This window comes from Cetorhinus maximus, chromosome 3, assembly GCF_964194155.1.
Source record: "Cetorhinus maximus chromosome 3, sCetMax3.hap1.1, whole genome shotgun sequence".
In the NCBI taxonomy this organism is placed as follows: Eukaryota; Metazoa; Chordata; class Chondrichthyes; order Lamniformes; family Cetorhinidae; genus Cetorhinus; species Cetorhinus maximus.
In genome coordinates, this window is record NC_135881.1 from 136,798,596 (window position 1) to 136,814,492 (window position 15,897).

The 15,897-nt window shown below is 42.9% G+C and overlaps 1 protein-coding gene across 4 annotated transcripts in view; it reads right to left on the reverse strand.

Annotated features, from left to right (window-relative positions):
- The window catches only part of LOC144678935 (RNA-binding motif, single-stranded-interacting protein 3), a 1,591,210-nt gene that overhangs the window by 92,060 nt on the left and 1,483,253 nt on the right, over positions 1 to 15,897 (reverse strand). For all 4 annotated transcript variants that reach the window (XM_078539041.1, XM_078539040.1, XM_078539043.1 and 1 more), the window contains one exon: positions 9,805 to 9,855. In XM_078539041.1, coding sequence (XP_078395167.1) covers positions 9,805 to 9,855 — 51 coding nt within the window. The remainder of the gene's footprint in view (positions 1 to 9,804; positions 9,856 to 15,897) is intronic.

The following is a 15,897-nucleotide window of genomic DNA, read 5'->3' on the forward strand; positions in this document are numbered from 1 at the left end:
AGCCTCTTCCCTTGCCTGAGGCCACTTCTCCCCCTCCGCCAAGCAAGCCCTAGCCCTGTAGCCATTGAAAAGTCACCCCTGCCTTATAGCTGGTCTGGTAGGCAGAGATCTGCCCATGAGCGCCCTAAAAGTAACGTGGTGCTGCCTGCAAAGCCTGGTGCTGATGCCCATAAGTGCTGCCTGAAGCAAGATAGGCAAACAAACTTCCAAGTCCTGAGTGAAGTGCAGCTTGCCAGGTGCATGTTGCTTATGTACAGTTGCAAACCATGTTGGCATGCAATCGCGCTGATGTGCCTGGATGATCCAGTGTGGGGGGGATAATTCCAGTGAACTGGGCTTATAATGAGATGCTAAAGTTAGGCTCCCGACGTTTGGCAGTGGGAAACACAACCCGCCATTGACGGGTGGAGCAGCCGGTCTCAAACTGGTTTCACAACAACGTGAAACCAATTTTTGCAATCTCTTGATATTTTCCACTCCTGCCAGCTATGACGCTCACTGCAACTGGGAGGGGCCGATTCAGCCCTATGTCTCCTAGTTCTAGCCTCTCAGAATCTACCTTGTGAAGCACTCTAAGAATTTTGTTTTGATGAGATTACCACCATTCCTCTAAACTCCATAGAATATAGGTGATTTGACTCAGCGATGCTTTGCAAAACTGAATCCCTTTTGAGAACGCATACAATTAATACTTAAATCAAATGGATTTTGTGAAAAGGTGTTTGACAAACCTTCCCTTGGATTCTAGAAAAAAGTCTGGAAGAAGGTCATTTTTTCATAGGGCGTTATATGCTGTGATATGTACTGCAACAAGAATTATGCCATTTTGCCATGTGTTGGGAAACAAACAAAAATATTTAGTCTAACAATAAAAATGGTGCAAGTTAAAAAAAACACCTTTTATTAAAAGGTGCTCTAAGAATATTTATTATCAAACATAGAGTGTAACAACAAAAATTAAAGTGAACATCATCACTTTGTGGGTGATGTTATTGTGACATAGAAGATTCACATCTTCCATGGCTGTTGTCAGGTCCAGAAATGGTATATCATATTCCTAACTTTTAAGATGCAAATTTTATTCAATGTAGGTTCTTTGAAATTGACTTCTCCTTTAAAAAGTGGACAGTGTGCTGCAAACATTACCACTGAAGGTCAGATGACCTGCCCTGTGTTTTCAAAAACTGCCTCACTGACTACCAGAGACAAAAGGGCACTTCCCCGATGAAAGGAATAACCAGGCATATCCTGAGACCATCAAAATACATTCCAGAGTTCAATGGGTCTTATTTAAACAAAGGCCCAGATTTTCGCCACGAAGGAGAGCCTCTTCATCGTGGCGAAACTAGGGGAACTGCCCCTGAATACAGCACTGGCCATTTTCCCAGGATGGGATGGGGGCGGCGCATGTTTTTCACATGCGCGGTTTACAGAGGCAGGCGGCCATTTAAATCATTAATTGCCTCCACTGAAGTCATATTTTGGTAGCCCAAGAGTGTCAAATTAATGAAGGAGAAACACCGAATTGCGTCCAGAAATACTGAACTTTAAAAAAAAAACCTGAGTTTTGGAACTGCACACAAGCCACTGGCTGGAATGCTGCAGGGTGACTCCCTCTCAGATAATGGAACCCCACCCTGTTGCCAGGCAAGGTACTTCCAAAAGACATTGAGAAACTGATTGCTCCCTCCGGTAGAGACAATGGGACATAATGGGAAATGAGCATTATCTCAACAAGAAATCCTGTGAGCAATGCCCAGACAGATTTGTGAATTTACTTCCCACTTGGAATATACAAAGAAGTGGTTAAAAGTGAGCTAAAAAAACTGCCCCAGTGTCTGTCTGATGGTGGGTGTTCTGAGAGAGAGCAAGTGCTGAGGTTCTACCTGTCCCTGGTGTTGCGAAGGATGGGTCTGGCCACGCTGCCGCGGAACGCTCCAAGTAGTTGGACCGTGCCGTACCACCTGTCCCTCGTGGAAAAATTTATGCAGAGAAACACCTTTGACCACAAGTCCATCAGGCATTAGTCGGCACATAACATCTTAGAGGCCCTGCGGGAAAAGGAGAGGGTGGATCCTGTGGGATGGTTCCCCGAGCAGACTGTCAAAGTCATTTGGCAGAATACCTCATCGCCAGAACTTTCCAACAAGCACCAAGATGTAGCTTGGCTGGTGGTGAGAAAGGCCCTCCCCGTCAGATCCTTCCAACACGCCAGGAGTTTCACCCCCTCTGCACGTTGCCCTCGAGGTGGCTGTGGTGGGGACGAGACCGTTGTTCACCTCCTTATGGATTGTGCCTTTGTAAAGAATGTCTGGAGAGAGACGTAGTGGTTTCTGTCGAGGTTTATCCCGAGCAGTTCTGTGACACAGGACTCTGTGCTCTACGGGCTATTCCCAGGGACACACACCGAGACAAACATCAACTGCAGCTGGAGGATCATCAACTCGGTGAAAGACGCTCTTTGGTCTGCCCGAAACTTGTTGGTCTTCCAGCACAAAGAGTTGTCCCCGCCCGAGTGTTGCGGACTGGCACAATCCAAAGTCCAGGACTACGTGCTGAGGGACGCACTAAAGCTTGGGGCAGCCGCCACAAAGGCGCAATGGGGAAAGGTCGCTGTCTAAGACCTTTCTGCCATAGTGCACCGGGGGGCTGGGAACTGTTGAGAGCCCCTCGGGCTGTACAGCTCACAATGAATGTATGTATTGAATACTAATTGTATTATAATTGTATTGAAGCACCTCAGACTGCAACACGATGTATGTTGATAACTCCAATACCTTTGCCTGATTGTCTGTAATGACCATATTGAAATGATTGTAATATTCATTGATTGTATTGATGCACCTCATGATCCATGTGTAAAAGTTGAATCTGATTGTACTTTTGTGATGGTGATTTTGAAATGTTTTGGAATGTTCTTCCAGATATTTTATGGATAAAGTATATTTTTCAAAAAAAAAGTGCTGGAAGTTTGACTCAGAAGTAACAGCCACACATAGTATCCCTGCAAATCGCCACTTTGCAGGTATCCCAATCTCTCTCCCTTTCAACTGAATTCAACTCTACTGGGACCTCAAAACCGACTATTCATCTACCGGAGTCAATTATACTGGAATGTCGAATCGCAATGGCCACAATGCTCAATCACCTACTCCCCACAAGCCAAGGACTGTTCCGTATATCTTTTGAAAATATATATATTCAATTACTACAAACTAAATTCTTCCTTTAAACCTATATGACCGTATATGTATGTGTTTTATCCTTTGCTGCCTTTAGTAGTTAATAAATTTACTCTTACTTTTAACTCAAGAAAGTCAGATCAAATTGGCTCCTTCAAAAGCAGAACGATTAGGTCTGGGGAAAAGGTATCCGCGAAAGGGGTCCTTTTTAGATTAAATCTTGTTGCGACCAACAGAGGTGGGGAGCTGAATAAAGACAGGGAGCCAGTTCATCCCTCCTCACCTGGGGCATTACAATTTGGGGGTGTCCCAGCCGGACAGTGACAAATTGAGGGGTCTTGCCTGGATCAACAACTTTACAGAACCTCACCTGGGGGTGGGTCGTAACAGGAGTGTGAAACGCAAAGTGTGTAGATTAGACCTAGTAAGAGCAGGTCTGAACTTTGTGGATTTGTTTGGATAGCTAGGGTACACCTTTGGAAATGTAAGGTACCCCTTTGGATCTGGTCCACTGACACCTTTGGGGTAGGTAAGGTGCCCTTTGGAATTGCTAAAAATAAGCATAAATTTGTATAAAAAGTGCATAAACTCATTACTGTCAGGCACATTGGAACTGTCAACAGACCTGTCAAAATCAACTGTCAAAACTGTCGGAAGCACCTGTCAAAGGGAGCTGTCAGAAATGTCAAGAGGACATGTCAAAAGGAGCTGTCAAAAGGATCTGTCAAAAGTGTCAGAAGGAACTGTCAAAGGGAGCTGTCAAAGAGGGCAGTCAAGCTGTCAAGATGTTCAAACGTCCTGCCCTATAAATTCTGGAAAAAAATGTCTGGAGTGTTTAAAAAAAAAAGATTGCTTGCTATTTAACTCTGTCTGTTGACATAAGCCTTCATGCTGCATGATTGATTTAACAACCATCCAGGGTGCCTGCCAGTTCACAATTTGATTGACAGCTACAAGTGGTTATAGAGTCTTTGATGTGGGACTATGAATTCCAATGTTTGTCATTATAAGGGATTATGCACTGGAATGAAAGGTTTGTTATTATAAGGCTTTAAGCTGAAGGACTGTAATTGCAGTAAATGTGTTTTTATGAATGAGAATGTTTTTTTAAATAAAATTAAGTCCACAGTGCACACTTAGAACTTCATTTTATCTAATCTCTGAATGGGTCCTGAGGTCTGCCCATGGCGGATACTAGGGGGAGAATTTTCTCCCCACTGGGCGGGCAGTTTGGGAGTGGGCGTGGGCAGGTGTGTAGCCGATCGCCGCCTGCAATTGGCTGTGTGCCACCATTTTGCGTGGGCGGGCCAATTAAGGCCCGCTCAGCGTGACGCGCACCCAGAAGTGCTTAGCGCTACCTGTGCAGGCGAGGGGAGGAGGGAGAGTCGGGGCCTGCGCTCTTTCATGCGTATGCACTCGAAAGAGCGCAGGCACGGAGCTGCCTCAGGGAGATTGTTTTGATTTTTAAAGTTGAATAAAAAAATTTTCAGACATGTCCCCTCGTGTAACAGTGTCACATGAGCTGGGACATGCCAATGAATTTTAATAAAAATTTTTATTCAACTTATAAACCCTTCATGAAACCTCATCCCGCCCGTGGATGAGGCTCCATGAAAAATGCAAAGTTCGCCTGGGCTCTTAACCTGCCCACCAACCTTAAAGTTGGATGGGCAGCCCAGGCAAGTACCTCAATTAGTTTAATAATGGCCTTAATAGGCCTTTGACAGTTTGGCGGGCACGCAGCCGACTCCACTGTGCGCCTGCCGAACTGAGGATCAGAATGTTGCCTGACGTCACATGCGTCATTTTACGCGTCGGCGAGTGAGGCCTGCCCCCGCACGCCGATCAGAAGATTCGGGCCTGGTTGATTTGGCCTGGTAGATGCAAGGGCAAAGGGTGGTGGATGGGGAAGGCATGGGTCGGCGTTGGGGCTATAAAGGCCATAGTGGGTGGGTAGGGGTTGGGCTGGGTGGAGGCAACATGGGGTCCATAGGGGTGGGTGGGGGTTGGGCTGGGGGCATGAGGTGGCATGGATGGAGCATAGGTATTGTATGTGGGGGAATGAAGGGGGTGAGGTTTGAGGGTTAGTGGGGTGTTTCATGTTTATTCTTTATTTTTAAACTTTGCAGCAGTGCTAGACTCCTGAGGCAGGCCTCCTGAGCCTGCTTCCACACCCGGTAGCCTCTTCAGCTCCTCTGGGGTGCCCACCGTGACTTCTAATCCAGCCCACCCCTTGGACCAAAAATCCACACGGTCTCTGAGCCAGTTCTTTTTCAGGTCTACCAATACAGCAAACTGACCTACTGGTAATGAGACCATAAGCAACTAACTTCGTGACCTGAAGAAAGTCCATCTCTTTGAGGAAATCCTTAAAATGACTTTGGCTGTTGAATTCACCAAATTACACTTTAGGGCCTGAATTTTCCCGTTGGCGATCTGGGGGCAGGGCCCACTCACCGATGGGAAAATGAAACAGGATGATGTTGGGAGGAACCCCCGACGTCATCCCGGTCCATTCAAATATTGAGGGAGGCGGGCGGACAGCGAAATCAGCTGTATGCCCGCCGATCTGTCAATGGCCAATTGAAGCCATTGACAGGATAACTAGGGTAGTTAAATGCCCTGCCCGGCCAACCTTAAGGCTGGCGGGCAGGCCAGGATCCCCAGCGGGCTTCTGATAATACATAAAACCTCATCCACTGGCAGGATGAGGTTTCATGTCCGTTTTTAAAAACTTTAATAAAGTTTATGTGCTTCTTATTAACATGTCCCATCTCGTGTAATATTGTCATGTGAGGGGGACATGTTAATAACTTTTATATTTTTCTATTTATAAAGTTTTTCAAAATGTCAGTAATCTCCCTGAGACAGCACTTAGTCTCAGGGAGCAGTGCGCTCTTTTGTGTGCATGCGCGAAAGAGCGCACTTTGACAGTTGGGGAATTCCTCCCCCCCTCCCCCACCCCGCATAGCACTTCCCATCGGGCAGGCCACTGGGCGGGCCTTAATTGGCCCTCCCACTCAAAATGGCGGCAGGCCCCATTGGGGTGGAGTTTGGCTGCCCGCCCGCCAATCAAGGGCAAAATTCTGCCCTAGGAGTGAAGATGTCTTCTCATCAAGCATGCCATGTATGTTTTCCAGAACACAACAATCAGGTGAATTATGAACTGTTCCTTTTGTTTACAACTTGTAAAAGTGCACTGGTCTCTTCAACTGTACTTTCCTCGAGTGTGTTTGTGTGTGTGCTTGTGTGACTGAGTGCAGTAACATGATATTTCAGGGTGAGTGCTTAAATAAACAATCATGTTTCTTTATTCAAACCATGAAAAGCTTGCTGCTGGGTAATCAAATTGTCCACACACCCAGAGGTTAAAAACACACACCCATCTTCCTCTCAAAAGCTTACTGATTGCAAACAGTTGGAAAGGGAATAGGGATTTCAGCAGTCCTCTCTCACCCTGTCTGTAACAGAAAAATGTCTGAAAAGCATGTTTTACAGGGAGACAGTCTCTTTCAATATTTGAACTGAACCGTGTTTGTTCTCTGTGTTTTACAGCCTTGTTCAACTTCAATGTACTGTATGTGTTGCAAGACATATCCTGCAATTTTACAGCTTTTTACCAATAACAATAGAATTCAAACCCCTTTCTGAATTACAAAAGGCAACTTCACATAATGGATCTCAGCTGGGGCAGCAGTAGAGACGCTAAAATTAGCTTCAGTGCCCTGAGCTGTGAGGCAAAAAAAATCAATCTGGCTTGCAGCTCCTAATCACTATCCTGCATCTCTGTTGGAAAGTGCAGTGTATGGATCTGGGAACAGATTAGGTTTGGACATTATGCTGTCTGTAACTGAATTCCTTCTAACTTGCAGTATCTAGGGTTCCACAATAAAAATTTGGGTGGATGTTGCCAGTGCCCATGGAACCAGAAAGTGTGTTCTAGAGGCAAGGGGAGAAAATTGAAGATGTTACAAAGTCCCTTGTGTAAACCGAGCAACTACATTTTAAAATACCGTAACCCGTCCCTTCATAGCACTCAATCTCTCAGAACTTGTCAAATTGCAGAATTTATGTTACTATGCTGATATTTTTAACAACAAAGAGCACAGACTTTAGTATTGCTTTTCATTAGCTTTCCATCAGCAAACATGATTAACTTCAGGAACCCACTGATAACGTAAACTGTCATCGTTAAAAATCCAAGAAGCCCCTGTACCATAAATGCCATCTAATTGTAGCTTTTTAGAGGAATGCCAGATGTAATCTTTTCTGCTTTCTTCTAGTCGGACCATTCTCTCAGCAGCCTTAATAATCATAATTTAAGAAGTAAATAGGGGTTACTGTTGTAACAAGTATAAGATAGCATGGTCTAGCTGCTTAAGATTTTATTTCCAAAATAACAGAGCTAGCATTGTTCAGGTGAGGGCAACTGAAAAGGAAAAATAGACTAATGAAGCACAAGTTTTATGATTTTAATTGTCTCCGATAGTTCTAATTTTCTGACCCTGGACTTCTTCTGTTGATGTGATTCTGTAATCAGTGGACAACCTTTATTTAGCATATTTCAATCTAAAGGTTATTTTCACAAGCAATCCTTTTACTGGCTCAGTTGAGCAAAACTGAAAAAGAAATCCTTGATAGTTGCATTCCTTACAATCGCACACTGGTACTGGCAGCCCCCTTGACTGAGAGAGAGTAGGGGAAACAGACATGGAAATGAAACAGGTTAAAAGTCGGTTACAAAGCAGAGTTACCTAACCAGGTGTTGAATCAACTACACCATAAATTGTGTATCAATGTGCACAGAATGGAGAAAATGATTCTGACTTTTTAAAACATATCTTTGATTGTTTCCTACAGAACTGTAATTTTTCTTCTTGTATAATATTGCAAAGACTTCCAATAACGTACACAACAAATTTATCACTGAGCCACATATAGAGATATGAGGAATGTCAATTAAAAGCTTGCAAAGAAGTAGATTTTCAGGAACATCTCAGAGAAAGGATGCAGATAGGCGGAGAGGTTCACTGAGGAAATTCCTGAACCTTGAAATGGACAAGAAGCCCGCCACATGAAGCAGATGAGAGGTTACTTAAATATGTTGTTCATGATACTATGCCTATTGGAGGGGCCGAATGCAATTTTCAAGTACAGATGGGTGGAGTGTGCACCTGTAATTCCCTGTTCATTTGTACTTGATGCTGAGCGACCTAACCAGAAAATCTCAATTTTTTTGTATCGTAGAACCACAAAAAGAATCCTGGACCATTCCTGGCCCATCTGGGATTTTTGCCCAGGATCACCTCGCTCCTCACATGCCCCCAGGTTCTTTGTGGAAGCTGTCTAATTTCCTAGAAGTGGCATGCTGCAGCAGGGTGCCTCGAACTTGTCAGTGGCACTTTAAATAGTCTGGGCCTCAAAAGCCCTTGGGTTTCATGCCAGGAAGAACAAGCAGGTGGGTGATACTGTTGCTTTGCCCGCTTTGTGCCTCTTTCCAGAGAAAGTCAAGGGTCGTGCCCATGACACCTGGCTACCCACCCCCTGCCCTCACCCATCGTCTGTGAAGAAATCCTAAAATGGAATCGATTCTCTGATGAGTCTGCTTGTGTTCCAAAATTGCCCAGTTTACTCTGCTGGGCAGAAATAGAATTTGGCCGCACGACCTAAAACACTGCGGGGTTATTGGACCGTCGACTGTCACGATGGAGGAAGCCAGCAATGCAAAAAGGCACTGCTGCCTGCAAGAACAGACAGAGCTTTTGGTTGCTTTTATTCAACAGCTCTGTTGAATTCAACCATTTAACATTTCAAACTCAAATTGGAAAAGAAACAATTAGCACAGTGTGTGTGTAACAGTGAATTGCAGTATCCTCATTGAGGAGAGAATTTCAGCTTTAAATAAACTGTTCTGTCAAATTATACTACCAGTTCCGACTGTTAAAAATATTCATTTATTTGTGATTCTTCTTTGTAGCAGCCACTTGATTTTGGAGGCTTCTAGGTGCTATTAAATGTCTACTACCCTTTGGTTCTGAATACTCATTACACATTTTGCCATCCATCTTTTTACAATCACGAAACAAGGTTTTTGTAACCTTCAACAGCAGTAGGCAGCCAATAAATGCACAAAACTGTGGAATACTGCCTAATTCTCCTTAATAATTTGATTTATAAACAATAGAATTGTTAAGCTTCATGCCTGAAATTGTTAATTGGCCACTTAAGGACCTCAGTAGGTCTAAAGGTGGGCAGTCTGCCTGACATTTTACCCGCACCACCACCACCCTACCAAACCCCTAATATGGGGGACAGGTGGGAGTAGATGGCAAGATGGCTTGTTGGCAACACACTTTATTTTAAGTGACCCACACCTTCAAATATACTAGCGAGGGGCTGTATTCACACAGGAAATTGAGGGAGGGGGGCTGTTGGTGAATGGGGAGGAAAGGCAGAAAATATAGTTATTGTATAGATAACTACATATAGGTCTATGGTATGAATGTTATTGAACAGACCCCTGTTGGGCAATCTGTGCTATCTGCATCTTATACAAGTTGAAGACATCTTGCTGCAATTCAAAGAACTTATTAAAGTTACGAAAAGGTTTGGAATAACTTACGGCTGGTTGCATAACATATGGTTGATGAGGCATCCATGATGTACTCTGGACCTGTGTGGAAAATAAACCTAATTAGCAAAGTAAATTGAGAGTGAAATTATTGGATCAAAGACTCTAGTGCACCAATATTCATTCATTTAACACAGAGGATTGTGTGGACCTCTTGCTACAGCTCAAAAGAGTAGAGCTCTTAAGTTGGTTGAACATTGGAAATGTGTTTATAAATTGGGATCTGTGGCATGTTAACAAGTTAGTGCTTTTGTTTTCTTTATACTGTAGAATTACATCAAGAAAAAACAGAGCAACAAACACCTCAGCATTCACATGGGAAAGTCCACCAAGTACAACAATGTGGAAATCACATTGCTGTCCTTTATGGGCATAGCTATTCTATATTAACAATCCTTTTGCCTGAACGCTAGTAAGAACATAAGAAATAGGAGCAGGAGTAGGCAATTCAGCACTTCAAGCCTGCTTTGCCTCTCAGTAAGATCACAGCTGATCTCTACCTCGTCCACCTTCCATCTTATCCCCTTGTCCCTTGATTCCCATTGCCTTTGTCTTAAATATACTCAATGCCTGAGCATCCACAGCTCTGAGGTACAGAATCCCAGATTCACAAACCTTTGAGTGAAGAAATTTCTCCTCATCTCAGGTGATCCCTGGGTTCTAGGTTCTCCAGGAAGGGGAACATTTTCTCAGCATCTACCCCGTCAAGTCCCTTAAGAGTCTTACATGTTTCAATAAAATCACATCTCATTCTTCTAGACTCCAAGGAATAGATCTGTTCGACTTAATCCCTCCACATAGGAAAATCCTCCTATCCAAGGAATCAGTCTAGAGAACCTTTGTTGCAAATATATTCTTCCTTTGTTAAGGAGATCAAGACTTTTTAAAATTTATTCACGGATGTGGGCTTCACTGGCTGGGCCAACATTTATTGCCCATCCCTAGTGCCCTTGAGAAGGTGATGGTGAGCTGCCTTCTTGAACCGCTGCAGTCCATGTGGTGTAGGCACACCCACAGTGCTGTTAGGGAGACAGTTCCAGGATTTTGACCCAGCGTATGGTCTCACCAAGGCCCTTTATAACTGCAATAAGGCTTATTTACTCTTATCAATCCCCATTTATAATAAAGGCTAGCACACCATTTGCTTTCCTAATTGTTTGCTGTACATGCATATTAACTTCCTGTGATTTATGTACGAAGACACCCAGGTCCCTCTAAATGCCAACATTTCCCAGTCTCTCACCATTTAAAAAATATTCTGCTTGTCAATTTTTCATTCAAGGTGGATACTTCACATTTCTTCACATTAGATTCCGCCTGCACCCTTCACACCCACTCACCTAACCTGCGTATGTCCCTTTGCAGCTTCTTTGAATCCTTCTTACCACTTACATTCCTACCTAGCTTTGTAACATCAGCAAACTTGGATACATTACACTCAGTCCCGTCATCGGTACAGATTCTAAATAGCTGTGGCCCAAGCACTCATCCTTGCATACCCTGCTAGTTATAGCCTGCTAACCTGAAAATGACCTGTTTATTCAAACTCCCTGTCCATTAACCAATCCTTAATCCTTGCAAATATATTACTCACAATCCAATGAGCCTTGATTTTGTGCAATAATTTTGTGTGGCATCTTATCGAATGCTTTTTGAAAACCCAAATATACTAATCCACTGGTTCCCCTTATCCATTCTACTAGATACAACTATAAAAAACTCAAAACTGTTAAACATGAATTTCCTTTCATAACTCCATGTTGAACCTGCTCAATTGTATTATGATATTCTAAGTGCCCTGTTATTACATCTCTAATAATAGATTCTAAAATCTTTTCTTTTCCTGATGTCAGACTAACTGGCTTGTAGTTCTCTGCATTTTCTTTCCCTCTTTTCTTGAAAAACGGGGTTACTTTTGCTATCTTCCAATCATGGGGACCATTTAAGAATCTAGGGAATTCTGGAAGATCAAAACCAATGCAACACTATCAATGTAGCCACCTCTTATAAAACCATTGGGTGTAAGCCATTAGGTCCAGGAGATTTGTTGGCTTTTAGTCCCATTAATTTCTCCGCTACTGTCTTAGTTCATGGAGACCTGTCTCCTCGCCTTGCCACATGCTTGCAGGATGCATTTCTAATGGTGAGAGATGCCCATGGTCCTTTGTGAATTATGGCTAATTAATTCTTTATTAATGCTAATTTCTGCAATTTTCTCATTCTCACTTGACTCTTAGTTCACTACTTCCAGACTGTTTATTTTTTGTCTTCTACCGTGAAGGCAAATACAAAGGGATGGATTTTTGTGAAGGAGATGGGAAGCATGAGTTGGGAAAGTTCTCAACTCCACAAACCTGTCTCCATTAAAGAGGCCCCTGCCCACCATTTATTCGTTATAGGAAGGCAGAGGCAAGATATATCAACAGAAGCAGTTAGAGTAGATGACCAGACATTTTTTTTTTCAAGATGACTTTATTACGAATGCTTGGTTTAGCTCCAAGAATGGCCAATGCGCTTAGCTCTCAGCAGGCAATGTTGATATGGCTAAGAGGGCAACTTTGTTCAACTGACATCTTTATTACCTTGTAATAACCTGATCTTTCTTTGATGTTGGTTTTTCAATGCCTGTGTGTTTATTTATATAAGAATAAGAGATGTGAAGTACATGAAAGCTTCTGACATCGATACTAGGCAGTGAGTGATTGGCAGGTTTTTCAGAAAGTAATAGGGGCAATGTATTTCAAAAGGAATGCTGAATGGTTGTTTTTTTTCCCCCTGATTCCTGACTTGGGACTAAAGTTCCCCTGTAGTTCATGACTCCTCTGAGAATCTGTGAAGCATGTCTTCTAACAAACAGACCCAACCCCATCAAAATTGTGGGGTGGTTTGAAATGCCCAACCCCGTAATGGAGCTGGCAAGGGTGGGAGTGCTACATTTGGGCTGGCTACCTGCACCCTAGCCAATGCTGGTGAAAATTGTCAGATATGAGAATAGGGTACAAAATCCCGGAATCGGGTTTCACCCAGCATTTTTAAAGACCAATTCCATGAAAATACAGGCCAAAGAATTTGTTTAATATCTCTACAATTTCCTTATTCTCTATTATCATTTCTCCTGTCTCTGTCTGTAAGGGATCCGTGCCTACTTTCACTAATCTCTCCCTTTTTTACATACCTATAAAAGCTTTCACAATCTGTTTTTATGTCTCTTACCAGTTGCTCTCATTCTATTTTCTATCAATTTCTTTGCTATTCTTTGCTGAATTCTAACATCAATCCAATTCCCAGACTTCCTTTTTGGCAACATTATTAGTCTTTTCTTATAATCTAATACTATCCTTAACTTCTCTTGTTGGACACGTTTCCTGTGGTATTTTTTTTAAGGGAATGTATACTCGTTGCAGATTATGAATTATGTCCATAAATATTTTTCATGGCTTATCTACCACCATATTTTAATCTAATTTCTCAAGTTATCTTATCCAACTCGCTCCTCATTCCTATGGGCCGAATTTTACGGCCCTGTTGCAGCAGGAAATATCCCACCGGTGGGAGGGGCCATAACATTCCACCCTATGTCGTTTGCTTTAGTCAGACTGAAGACCCTAGATTTGAACTGAATTAAATAATTCTCAAACTCTGTAAAAGATTCTATCATATTATAATCACTCTTTTCAAGAAGCTCTTTTACTACAAGATTATTAATTATACTTGTCCCATTGCACAATGATAGATCTAAAATAGCCTGTGTCCTAGTATTTTAGTTCAGTAGTGCTAATTGTTGAGCAGTTTTATGTTTCCTTCTGAATCTAGAAACGGGATTGAACTTGTCTAAGTTTATTTCACAAAGAATCAAGAGAAAGGAGGCATTTATTCAATGAGTCTTGGATTGCACCTGAGTCCAGGACCCAAAGATGAAAAGACTTTGGATCAGCCAGAGAATACAACATTCAGGTCAGCACCAGATCAGCAATCAGTTGGTCTGATTGAACATACTTGAGATAGTTTAACACGTGATGGGGTAACAACAGCTTACCAATGATGCTGAAAGAGCAGGGAACCGACCTTTTAAGCCTGTAAAGCACCAGAAAGTAAATCAAAGGCTCAAGAGGTATGTACAACAGTGGCAAACTTTTAATAATTCAGCTCGAGTTGATTCACATTGACTCAGTATAGTTCGGGTCACCCAGATCCAAGAGAGATATTTGAGAGAGGGGGGTGGGTGGGGTCAGGGTGGAGAAGCACTAGAAAGCAGACTATTAGAATCAAATGTCTGAGTTGTAAGGCATGATTGGAGAAAAGTACATTCCAGCCTCAAAAGGAGGCATCTGAGAGATTATTTTAGCCATGTACATAAAACAATAAATGGAGCTGAATCTTCCGAGAAGTGGCTATCACTATTGGATCACTCTGCTCCAATTTACTTACTTTGCACTGGAATTCCTCAGGCTTCCAAACCGGGCCTTCTCAGAATTGTGGATTGCAGAGTCCTCCTCTGTAGTGCAGGAGCGTTGGGAAAATCAAGAATTGCCCTCTTTTTATAGTACTAGCTGCCATTTTACGTTAAGTTTTAAATGTCCCAAAGTCACTTTAGAAGCAATGGAGAGAAATGTGTAAGGTAAGATGGGGTAGGGAGGGTCGGGGAGGGGGCAGTCAGGGTCTGCTTGGAAGGTTGTGGTGTAGTCAGGGGTTAGTCGGGTCAGAGGGTAGTTTGGGGGCGTCAGGGGCTGGTCGGATTGGGAGAAGTCAGATGCTCAGGGCGGTCGTTAGATCGATAATTAGTTAGGAGGTCAGGGGGGTAGTTGAGAGGGGGACCAGGGTAGTCAGACCAGGGGTCAGTGGGTATTCGGGTTGGGGGTAATTGGGTTGGGGGTTATTTTGGGGGGTCGGGGATAGTCGAGGGGTAGTCGGGGGGCTGGTTAGAGGATTAAGGACTTAGTCATGTCAGGGGGGCTAGTCAGGGGGCAGAATGTAGTCACTGGGGAGTCAGTGGTATAGTTATCCAGGAGTTAGAACTGGTATTAATCCTTCTAACTTTTCCTGGGTAACTATCGTGTTAAGTAAATTGGAACCATCCAAAGTCTCCAACTTTACTGCAGAGGGTTCCAGATGCAAGAAATTTCCCACTGGAAGTCCAAACTCCCTGGGCAATTCCCATGGGGACTTCCAAGGGGTCCCTCAAAGAATCTTGGGGGTGTACCTCCGGGGTACGACCATCCAAAGATCAGAAGTTCTGGGCCATGGTAAAGAAAAGGGAAACCTGGAAAATTAGTTTAAATTGAAAGAGGAGGACAAGGAGACAAAAGTTCAAACTAGTCATAGGTCAATTTAGGATTGATAAAGAATGATCATTACATGAAATGGACTTCCAGATTGAAAAGTGGAGGCAGAAACCCCAGAATCATTTATGAACCAACTGGATGCACTAATGGGGTTAATTTAGGGTCTTTTTGGATGGATGATTGAAATCACTGGTAATTATCTCATGAATTTGTGGTCTGTTCTTGTCTGGTTCAAGTGACCAGATACAATTGCATTATAGCTGCTTATATTGCAACATCTCTATCCTGAATGCAGCGTTGTTCCCAGGTGAGCCACTTCTATCCTCCTTTTGCCAGATCTCAGCCAATTTGTTATTTTTTGAACAGGAGCCCATGCATGTCAAATAATATTGCATTCATAGGGGAAAAGCAAAAGCAATTATTGAAGGCAACTTTGTATTATAACAGCAAGCCCAAATATCTTTTCATTTTACATAAATGGTTGGGTCACTGTACGAATGCTTACTGTGCTCATCTGAAATGCCTGTCTCCTATTTTCACAGTTAACTTGATACAAGATTGAGTATTCATACAACAAAATCACTTACAGCAATTTTCAAATTGTTCCATTCATGTGCTGTGTTACGTGTGCAGCTTGGCTACAAGCAAATTGTATCAATCTTTGCCCACCTTCATCACTGCAATACTATAGCTTATTATGCAAGTAGAATGAACTGACCAAGTTAATTTTCCATGCTGACTTAAATGTTTATTAGGTTCTCAGATTAATATAACAGAAAAATTGACATTTACATACTGACAG